The 12149-nt window shown below is 35.0% G+C and overlaps 1 protein-coding gene across 1 annotated transcript in view; it reads left to right on the top strand.

Annotated features, from left to right (window-relative positions):
- LOC136030416 (uncharacterized protein CG3556-like) overlaps nucleotides 1-12149 on the top strand; it is a 173594-nt gene continuing 161445 nt past the window's right edge. The window contains exons 1-2 of the mRNA XM_065709381.1: nucleotides 1-39; nucleotides 4867-4941. Coding sequence (XP_065565453.1) covers nucleotides 4872-4941 — 70 coding nt within the window. The 5' untranslated portion in view covers nucleotides 1-39; nucleotides 4867-4871. The remainder of the gene's footprint in view (nucleotides 40-4866; nucleotides 4942-12149) is intronic.

The following is a 12149-nucleotide window of genomic DNA, read 5'->3' as shown; positions in this document are numbered from 1 at the left end:
GGATAGTTCCTTGGCGTAAACATCTAAGGAGTTCAAAAGGTGAATGAACAGTCCGGTGAGTAACCAAATTCATAGAAACATTTTTTTTTGTATCTTGGGTATCCAAGATCAAAACCTGAAATGAGAGGAATTTTTTTTTTTTTGAAAGGCATAATATGCGATAGGTGATATGCCAAATGATAGAACATTTGAAACTTTAAATTGGTACCAATAAAAATGGAATCCTGCTATGGTTTTTCTAGTGATTAAACTTTTTTCTTATAATTGCTTTGGATATATTAAAAAAGACTCAGAAATAGTAAACCCAATCCTTATAACCAGTGGCGTAATTTCATCAAAATCCTGAGGGAGGGGGGGACAAAGTTGGAGCTAATTTTCCCAAATAAAGTTGAACTTGAGAAATGCCACATAGTACCATTAAGGTAAAGATATCCTGAAAAAACTGACCCGTTTCTGTGGATTCTTGAATTATGCAGGCTTATCTTAGTTTTGACAAGATTGGAGTCTTGGGGGAGGTGAAAATCAAGGTCTGGGATGATCATTTGCCCCCTTGTTCCATAGAAAACTACGTCCCTGCTTATAATAATACGAAAATTCATGTTAAAATAATCATCGGTTTGTTAATTAGCTTTTCAAAGTTGTGCCTGGTCATCTGTTCTAAACTAATGTCGGTAAGTGTAAAAAGACTTCGTTGGCTCAGAGGGGCACTTGCTCATCATATTAAGCTTAATCCCCTTTTATTGCACTAGGCGTTTGATATATAGTTACCGTAAGACGTTCTTAAGATTTTATATGGAGACTCCGTCCCCTAACGAGCCTTTCATAGTAATTTAGGCACTTAAACCCTACCTAGACCAACTTTGCAGCTTGTTTTTCAGAGTAAACCTAGAGTATTATCCCTTACAATTTATCCCCTAAATCCCCTCACATTTTGAAAAATATATTTGGAGTATATTTGGAGTATTTGGAGTATATTTGGAGTATTCACTGAAATGCCTATTTCTGGTATTTTGAATGAAAATAAAAAAAAAAGACAAATTTAAACTACTAGATTAAACCTAGATTGCACACCTAGAGTAAAATCCCTTACAATTTAGCCCCCTAAATACCCTCAAATTTTGAAAAATTTCTTTGGAGTATTCATTGAAATGCCTATTTCGGGTATTTTTGAATAATTTTTTTTTTTAAACGACAAGCCTGCACCCCTAGATTCAAAAAAAATATTTTGCTCCCCTAAATTTTTGCGAACTGACAAAACTTGTCTTAATTAGGCCAGATTGTTGTTTTAAGTCATAAAATGGCACACAGCATTACTTAGCCTTGGTATGGTCTCCTTAGTTACTTAAACGGCACTAGAAATTTCGATTTCCGTCAGAATGATCCTTTTCCCAATATTCAATGACAACTGGTTAAATATGATCAAACCTAAAAAAAAGAAAAAGCAAAATTAAAAAAAAAAAACAAGAACAAAAAACCCATATCCTTGGCCATTCTACTAAAAAAAAAAAAAAAAAAAAAAAAAAAAAAAAAAAAAAAAAAAAAAAAAAAAAAAACATTGTTCTTAGATAGTGACTTGAAACCTATGTAATAGGGTCTTTGATTTGCTGAATTTGAAGGTAAAATTTTCATGTAGATTACTCCCTTCTTTTCTTGGTTTTATTTCCTCCTTCCTCCAACATATGGCAAATTTTTTGAAGCTCGTATCTTTTTATACGTAATTGTAAACCAAATGAATTTCATACATTTGAAATTGCGAGAGACAGCCAATTCTTAGTTGTATATATTTTTTTCAAAATCAATTTATATGTTTTGGTTACTAATATCATGAGTCGTGTTTTACTTACAGTTCATTATGACGAACTGTTTGAAAATTAGACACGGCTTCCGGTTATAAAACATAATTTCTGTGAATAGACTCCACTGAGTAAGTCAAAGTTCAAAATATTATATGTTTCCAACTATCATAGTTGGATATTATATCTTTCCAACTATCATTATAGTTGGATACCATATACATGGTATATGGTATATACCATATTGTATAATACCATATACAATATATGGTATTATATCTTTCCAACTATCATAGTAATTTTCAACTGGAATTGGTGGCAAAATAGCTTTCTACACTTGACGTTATTTAATTTTTAACAAAGCAACGTATTACACAAACATCTGAGGGTGAATTTCATACCTAATTTCCAGCTACTCCCAAGCAAATCCAACTTTCATGAGGGTGTCAACAAATAAACACAAAAGTGCAAAAGAGCACCTAAATTTCTATGTTAAAAAGCATGTTGTTTTTCTGTGACGTCAAATTTTAACCGAAATTCGAAAAGAACAGAATTTTGAGAACAATATTTATGCGGGAAACATGATTAGGTTTATTGCTTCAATTTCGGAGTGTCTTAACGCTCTTTAAGAAAAGTTTATCGGATGATGGTTAAGTTAAATCTGAAAAGGAAAACCCTTCCAATCTCCTGTATTCCCCTTCAACAGAATACCAAACCTTTGTGGTCAAACTTCCCTGAATTTAAATCAACTGGAGAAACCACCCTATGAGGTATTATCCATACTGAAGATAACCGCACCTAAGGTGTCCACTTCCTTATTGCTTAAACCAGCTATAGTTTCACAATATATATTCCTTTTACACGCCTGAAACAACAATCAGACGCATTTGTCGAAGGACTCGGGCTTAATTTGTGATCATACTGTGTATTGTCTGTACAACAGCAATAAAAGAACTAACTGACAAATGGATTGACCTCTGGCGGCTCAAATATTACAAGAAGAGTATTGTGTAGATTTAGAAATTGTGTAGATATAGTTAGTTAGCAACTAACTATTTAGACTTGACTCATATGGTGGCGTGACTATTCCAAACAACGTTTCTAGTGACAGAGTGTGGTGACAGCAAAGATCAACTAATGTCAAAAGTATTTCCAATATTAGGGCCTTTTAAATAACAAATGGGGACAAATGACAATTGCTAAAATACTTAGACTTCATGAGGTACGGGATCCATCCCTACGGGAAGGATAGAATAGCTATCGTGATCTAATAGGGTGGGGTGACGAGAAGGGACGGATAGGCCTGGCTGACCGTCCTTAGAGTTTATCAGAGGGAATGCATAGACTATGTGACACACCAAAAAAAGGGAAGAACGGGTTAAGACCAAGTGCTGGCCATTCAGGAATCAGAGTCTTAAAGGTCCAATTAAGTGGAAAACCAGTTCAAATAAAAACTAGTGGGAGCTGATTCGTTTAGCAATAAGGTACTTCCGAAGAAAAATAATGAAGAAATTTTTCCTCCTTACGAATTTCCGCTTGAGAGTATTTAAGAAAGGAGCTATGGTGCATGGGAGGGAACTAGGCATCCTGAGGGATTGGCTTCGGTAGCCTCTTAACTTTCACTGTTGGAAGCATTTTCAGACCTGAATTGAAACTAAACTTGCCCTTTAGAGTATTCAAATTTAACAATGGAGACCAGTATCAAGCCTTGTGGGAGGGTTTTGGATAAAGGGGTACAAAGTACAGTTGTAGGGGAGGAACATGCATTAGCCATCCATCCTTGTTCCATCCCAAGCAAGAGACAAATAAGAAAGAACTAGAGTTAGGATAGGATGAAGGAATACAGGGTACAGGGGTGGGGGGACCTTTGTTAGCTCGTGATATGGGAGTGTATCCACCAGGAATCGTAGTTGTGAGAGATTACACTTTGGCGATGTAGTCATAATTGGCCACGAAATGCAGCATCCAATTGCTGGCTGAGAGGCCTGACTTGCAAATCTAGTTTCCGAAAGGAACTGATCCTCGCCAACCTCTGAGTCCAACCTCGGTAAGTTAACACGAAATACCTTCACCCCCTTTTTAGGCTCATCCAACTCAATCACACCTGTAATACCACCCAATTTGTCCGGTCCCCGGTATGGTTTTTTAAGCTCCACCTCCAGACGACCTTACTTTCTGGTAAGAGGATGGAGACTGATACCTCCCCATTAAACTTGTGTTTTTTCGCTGACCAAAATCGGCCTTGATGCATATGAAAATATACATTTTTGGCTGACCGAAATGTATATGAATGAATTTAGAATGAGAAGTAAAGTTTGGGCTGGGGGGGATTGAAATGTCACCTGTTGAGAGATGATTAGGATAAAATTTATTTCCAAAAATTAACTATCACAAGCCAGGATGGCCTTGATTCACATTTTGGTCAATTTAAAAAAAAAAACGATTTCGGAAAGGATAGTTTATTTGGAAATATTCAACTTGTTTCGAAAAGCAAACACACTAAATGTGCCCCTTATCTCCAAGCATTACCATCCAAAAGGCAAGCTTTAATGTAAATTGTGGGGTCGAGGGGGCCGCAGCTCCTCTCATAATTAGGATAACTTCGAATATGATTTAGAAAACAAAGAAAAATTAAAAAGAATAAAATAAAAGAGCCACAAAATTTAAAATTTGCGGAAAATTTCCTCTAGATGAGGGAACGTAGCCCCAAGACTTTACGATAAAGTTTGACATAATTACCCAACATTTTAAGAAAAAATGCCTTGTCATGAGAACATTGAGAGTTGGATATTTTTTTCTTTTAAAAATGCCTCAAAAATGGCAGGACTTATCAATTCACAATTGGTTTAAGCAATAACATTTTAATTCTAGAAATATTTTGAAAGGAGATCAGTATGTAAAATATTTGCAACTGCCAACAGGCTACGCTTTCTTATACAAAATACTTTTAGTAAATTACTAGTGAAACTTTCTTATAAAAAGCAAGGAGTTTGAGGGATATTAATTTTTGTGGGCTACAAGCTATGCTATTATGTCTGCTGGTGTATGCTTATTTAACCAAATTTACTTTTAGGCACGATGGATCAATATTTACTGCTATGTTCATATGTTCTTCTCTTAGTAGGAAAACTTGAAGGCCTCAGTCAAGGTAATGATGAATTTTTATTTTTAGCTGCTCTAATGTTTATAACGGGGCGCCACTCGGTGGTTTTTTGTTCAAAAACTTTTTTTCAGGCTGGAGGGGGGTTAGGGGGTTTCAGGCTGGAGGGGGGATATGGAGGGGCTTAGAGGGAGGTTCAGGGGGGTTAGGGGGTTTAGGGGAAGTTAAGGGGGGTTAAAGGGGACTAGCTGACACTCCACGTGTTCAGCAACGCGTGGCAGGGGTCAGCTAGTCTATATATATATATATATATATATATATATATATATATATATATATATATATATATATATATATATATATATATATATATATATATATATATATATATAGTACAGGGAGCCCGGCAGACCCACTGCCGGGCCCCGGCACTTGGTACGCGGCTGGCTTCTACATATGGATTCTCATTGATGCTTTTTTCTAACCACAGTTAGAAGATTAGAGCTTAAATTCTTGGTGTCATGACGTCACAACAGGCTCGACACAGCCACCCTGTGAAAAATACATATTATTTATTAAAGTCCTGACCTATTTCAATCGTTTTTGTAGCCAGTCATCGCTGTTCCTTGTTTTCCAACTGTAGATTTTATTGTCCAGTTTTGTTCATCTTTACCTCAGAAAGTTATTTCCGCGCCTTTTGCTTTAGCAGTTTAGATTCATACATCTTATAATTTAATATCTTGTGGCGTTATAGATAACAAATACGTCTTTTCTTGTTTCCAACCAGAGATCACTGTTCAAAAATTTCCTTACTGTTCAATGGTATTCTCGCTGTTGTTAGTTTTATGCCTTTTTCTTTAGCTGTTGCGATTCTCAACTTCACTGGTTTTTAATCACATTTATCTGTGCTTCCTTTTCATCAACCAATCCCTCAAACATTTTAAATGACCTTAAATTAGAATTAGCGCATTTGTAAAATTACATTTGGATCTTTAACATTTGCCTCGGCTTGTCTTTTGTTATTATGAAAAACACAACACCTTTGTTTTTTAACAGAGGTTGATGCAGTATCAGGTTCTTCGGTAACGTCCTTATAAACCCTAATGTCGTCATTTATAGCTATTTCACTGCTTGGAACTTTTATAAAATGTTAAACGTCGACTTTTGCCCCAGTTTGTCTTTTGTCATTATGAAATACATATCGCTGAAACTTTATTTTTTAGCAAAGGGTATGGTAAGCATTGATGACCTTATTCATTTCAAAGTCTGGAACCCAATTGTCGTAACTATCATTTTCAATTTTGGCACGTTTTGTCTCCGCTGTCACTTATCTTCTAACCCCATTTTTCTTTCTTCTTTATTTTGGATTTTCATTGCTTCAGACAATTTGCGAATTCCTTTTGCTTTAGCTGCCCTTATTGGTCAGTTTTTACATGATAGTCCAGGTTGTAGATTTGTTAATTGTTCAGATGGTGGGACAAAAACTTCTTTTTCTTCAAACAAATTATCATTTATAACATTATTAAATTTTCGTTTTTTGGGTCTTGTCTCATTTGATAGTCCAGGTTGTTGATTTTCACCTGTTGTGAATTTAATTTGTTCGGGCTGTTCTCTTGGTCTTATCACGTTTGAAAGTTCAGGTTGTTCCAAAGAATCATTATGTCACTTGTCATCGCTATTATTTTCAATTTTGACACGTTTTGATTATCGCTGTCGCTTATCTTCTAACCCCATTTTTTCTTCCTCATTTTGGATTTTCATTATTTCTGACAACTTGCCAATGCCATTTGCTTTAGCTGCCCTAGTAGGTTTAGGCTTGCATGATGGTCCAGATTGTAGATTTGTTGATTGTTAAGGTGGTGGGACAAAAACTTCTTTTTCTTCCAAAGAATTATCATTTGTAACACTTGTAAATTTTGTTTTTTAGGTCTTGTCTCATTTGCTGGTCGAGGTTGTTGATTTTCACCCATTGTGAATCTAATGCCCTTTGCTTTAGCTGTCCTTATTGGTATAGTATTACATGATGGTTCAGGTTTTACATTTGTTAACTGTTCAGATGGTAGGACAGAACATCTTTTTCTTCCAGGGAATTATCATTTATAACACTTGAAAATTATCGTTTTTTAAGTTTACCTCAAGATAAGTTATTCATACTCATATGTCTTTGCATGCTGAGTCTTTTCAAAGATATTTAATTATTGAAGCAAGTCCAATTTCTAACACCGATTGTCTACTAAGGTTCAAACTTTTTGTTTTCTTTTTTCAGATTTTTGATTTGTTGTAACCCTTTACTAAAATATATACATACATATTTTTGCAATTACCAGTTTTTTCTTCCTTAGTAATTTAATTTCATATATTTGATTGTTCAAGCAAATCAAATTTCTAACAACAATTTCTACTAAGCCTCAAACTTTTGGTTTTCTTTTTTAAGGTTTTTGAATTATTGTGATCCCTTGTTAAAATATATACAAATGTTTTTCCGATTAACAGTTTGATGCTACTTACACAATTTAATGTTATTTCATACTGTAGGCTTTTCAAAGATACTTGATTATTGAAGCAAGTCCAATTTCTCACACCGAATGTCTACTGAACTTCAAATTTTTGGCTTTTTCAAGGCTTTTGAATTTTTGTAATTCCTTGTCAAAATACATATAATATTTACCAATATTTATCTCGGTTGTAAACGAACAGAACATTCAGAGGATTCTCAACTCAGTTCGTAAATTGAAGGGGAGCGGCATTCGTGTGTGCACGAATCTTCCCCCCCAAGCTAAACGCTATTCGAAACGAACTTCTTGCGAAAGCAAAGGATTTACGTGAATCAGATTCCGCAAAGTTTACGCGTGTTAAACAGAAGGGCTCGAAGCTTTGGCTTGAATACAAATCCACGGCCTCGTCACCCTGGGAAAGAGTGTTGGACTAGTTATTGCTGTCCCTTTGTGATTATTATTAGTATTGTGATAGAAATTTTGATTGATTTTTTTGCCACTTCTGTCACAGTGTTGTGTACATGTTGGGTTCTACAACCTCGTTTTTTGCGTATGATCTTTTTTTTTAGTTTTCTAGTGTTAGTAGGTCTAGTGAAAAAAATCAGGTTTCGAGGTCTTGTTTGTTCTCTGCCACTTTTTTACCCGATTTGCCTGATGAGTGGTGCGATGCCATTTCCATTTTTCCATCGTGCCTACCTGGGACATAAGGTAAAGATGAAATTTATATATAACACGTGAGTAGTGGGGAGTCTGGGGGAAGATTGGGGAGCCACCTCGGTGATCAGCTTGATCTAAAAAATATTTATTATGATTTTCCCCCTTTTGCTAAAGGTGTTTATGATGATCATTTAGCTAGCCTTCCTGCTACTGATTTTTTATTTGAAGGGGATTTAGGAACAACTGTAATTGATGGGAACTTAAGATCAGCACTTTTTAACTGCAGAGGTTTGGCTAGTAGCCACGAGTTTGTTTCGCAGTTACTTTTTAACCACAGGGTAAGTATCTTAGGCCTATATGAAACGTTTTTAAGTAATGAAAATGCAGAATTTATGAATTGTGATGGGTTTAAATTTATATCTAATAAAAGGGAAAATAGACAGGATGGTGGAGTTGGACTTTTTGTTTGGGATGATATTCCATTTGTTGTGAACAAGCAACTATCTAAGCATGACCAAGAGATGACTTTTGGGGGCCTTTGTATTGAGTGTGTGATTGATTATAGGAAAGTTCTTGTTTGTGTTTTATCGATCACCATCGGCTTCGTTACAAGAGTTTTTGCGAATTTATGAATGCTTCATTGAAGATGTGACTAATTTGAATTCTGAGCAAGTTCTGGTAATGGGTGATTTTAATATTAATTTATTGTTAGCTCAGACAAATAGACCGGGAATTTCTAATCATTTGCATGAAAAATCGATTGATACGGAAGATACGTATCGGAAGATACGGCTACTCTCATTGATAATATTTTTTCTACTATCCCCGTTTCTCTTTCGCATATTATATTTACAGATGTTTCTGACCATTGTGTGGTAGTTGCGGATGTTGGAATTAATCACAGACCAAAATTTTCGGAATTTAAACAAACTCGACAAATTAATAAAGAAGGAATGGATAAATTGAGGAACCTTTTTTATTTAAATGAATGGACTGCAATTCTAGAATGTGAATGCATTGAGACGCATTAAAATAAAAAAAAATATACACTCCCTAAAAAACCATGGATTTCACGCGGGCTTCTACGCTCTATTTCAATAAAAAATAAGCTATTTAAAATATCTGTGTCATTCCCATCTACTAAAAATAAAGAAGAGTTTAAAAAGTATAAAAATGTCCCGACACAGTTAATTCGGAAAGCAAAAGCTAGATATTTTGAAAAATCATTTGTAGAAGCTCGTGGGGATCAAAAACACACTTGGAGACTTATTAACTCTCTGTTGGGAAGGTCTCAGAAATCTTCATTTCCGAATGAAATGCTACGTGGTGATGGTACTTTTTCTTTCGATGAGCAGGAAATAGTGAACTAGCTCAATGCTCATTTTGTAAGCATCGGTGAGAAAACAGCTAATGCATCTCATGTTTCTCCAAATAATAATAATAATGATTTATTTATAGATCACATGCCCCCTCCCTCTGATAAAAGCATGTTCCTTTCCGCGGTCACTGAAATTGAACTAAAACACATCATGTCTAAAATGAAGAATGGTTCATCTGAAGACCTTGATGGATCTTCGACTAATTTGGTCAAAGAAATATTCCCAGTTATATCACCGGTGTTATGCCACATTATTAATCTTATATTTGTAACTGGTGTCCATCCTTCAACATTTAAATCAGCAAGAATTGTGGTCCTACATAAAGTGATGACCCGAGTCTTCCTGCTAATTATCGTCCTATATCGATACTCTCTGCTTTTTCGAAGGTTGTAGAGCGAGCACTTTATAACAGAATTTATTCTTTTTTTGACAAATTTGATTACATTTCTAAACTTCAGTTTGGATTTAGAAAAGAGCACTGCACTGATCATCCTATGGTTATTATTGTCCAACATATTATTGATTGTCTTGACCGTGGCGAAACGCCTGCAACTATATTTTTAGACATACAGAAAGCTTTTGATTCCATTTCTCATCAAATTCTTTTGTATAAGCTTTCGAATGCTGGTATTCGTGGTAATTGCCTTAGGTTACTTGAATCGTATCTTGATGGGAGGCAGTAGATACGTATATATAATGATGTTAGATCTGATTCTTTACAGCAGTCAGATAAGGTTGGTGTTCCCCAGGGATCCATATTAGGACCTCTGCTTTTCCTAGTTTACATTAATGATTTGTGTTCAGCTACTGGAGTTTCTTATATAGACACTCAGTTTGCTGACGATACTGCAGTAACCATTTCTGGTAAATCTCGTGAAGAGCTAGTGGTCAATTTAACATCCACATACGATAGATTGTCTATTTGGCTCTCTGATAATAGACTACTTCTGAACAGAAAGAAGACGAAGTTTATTGTTTACAGCAGAACGGGTCACAAGTTTCCAGATATAGAATCAGTTTCCCTTTCTGCGAATGAACCTGAGTCTGTTATTGAAAGGTTTGTATCGATAAGATATTTGGGAGTTGTGTTTGATGAGAATTTGTCATGGAAAGAGCAAATTAATCAGGTTAGAGCAAAGTCTGCCAGTGGAGTTGGTATAATGTGCAGTCTGAAAAACCTTCTTCCATATTGCGCTCTTAAATCCCTTTACATTTCCCTTGTGCAATCCCATTTTGATTACGCATCTATTATTTTTTTGAACACTTTAAAAAGTAATGTTACCCCTTTACAGATTATCCAAAATAAAGCAGTTCGTATCCTTAAACCTTTTCTGCCATCCCCATCAAACTTCCCCTTAAAATCCACAACATAGACCCTTTTCTCACTTCATAATATTCTTCCTGTTCGGCAAAGTATTCAATTTTTAAGTGTTATGTTTAAGATTAAGCTTGAACGAGAAAAGCTCCCCAGATATTTTGCATCGATGGGTCTTATTTCTTCTCCTTCATCTTCACAAGCTGAAATCCGTGGTAAATATAATCTGCGGACTCCTAAGGTAGTTACAGAGAGGTCACGTTTTTGCCTGAAGTATTTGATTCCTCTACATTGGGAAAGATTGAAAAATGAGATTGATTTGAATGTAAGCATAGATGCTATAAGACGGAAGTTGAAAAGAGTGCTGATTGAAAGTTATAAATCTAAATAATATGAAAAAATGTTTTTTTTGTTTTTTTTTCTTTTAAGGATGTTTATTATTTTTTTAAGTATTGGGTTGGTCTCCGGGGTTCGCCCATGAGGCCTCCAGATGTCTTATGACTCACTTGGTTTTAGGTTGTAAATTTATTTGCGTCTCAGGGTGCTGCGCGGAGGATGGAAGTGGTATCGTACGCCACGGGATTTGTTTTTTATTTATTTCTGCCAAGATTGGTTAGGAGAAGTATTTATTTTTAATTTTTGTGCATATTTAGTGTTTCTCAAAGGTAGCTCAATTGCATTCGAGCTATACTCTCAGCCTTGAGTTACCTAATATTTTGTATATATTGGTTATAATAAAAGAACCTTGAACATCTCAAATTTCTAACTTATCTACTTCGTTTTTTTGGGCCAAAATATCCCAGAATAGAAATTTTCGCGAAAAATATGAAACCTTTTTCGAGAAAAAATAAATAATTACATATGTAAATACATAAATAAATAAATACATTAATAATAAAATAAATACATTTTTGGTCGGTATAAATTATATTCTTGTCTTCAGAAGGCATGGGGAGTGTCAGCCCTACAAATGCTAATTTTTACTGGTTTGGAGTTTGACTCGGTTATTTATTGACATTTCTATTCGTTTTGGGTTTCATTGATTTATTATTGGTGTTTTGTGGTAGTTTTACGCTTGGAAGATTTATTTCTGCTCATTTTTGGTTTAATGGAGCTCTTATTTTTTTTATTTTTCTTTGAAAAACTTATTTCGTGGCAAAAGTTTTAAAAATAAATAAGCAATAAACATCAGATTACATAGAACATCTTGACCCAGTGCAAATCTATATGACGGAGAATGCTGGAAGAAAGAAAAATACACACGCAGTAAAAAGCAAAATGACAGTCAGCCATCTTCTATTGAATACGCAACAAAAACCAAATGGGAGCAAAGTGCCATGCCCAATAAACAACAGAAGCCACAATTCCCAATTGGCCCAGAGACATAAATCGTATTGGGGCGTTAAAAAA

Source organism: Artemia franciscana, chromosome 8, assembly GCF_032884065.1.
Source record: "Artemia franciscana chromosome 8, ASM3288406v1, whole genome shotgun sequence".
Lineage (NCBI taxonomy): Eukaryota > Metazoa > Arthropoda > Branchiopoda > Anostraca > Artemiidae > Artemia > Artemia franciscana.
The sequence above is the reverse complement of the archived record's forward strand: the minus strand, read 5'-3'. Positions and strand labels throughout refer to the sequence as shown.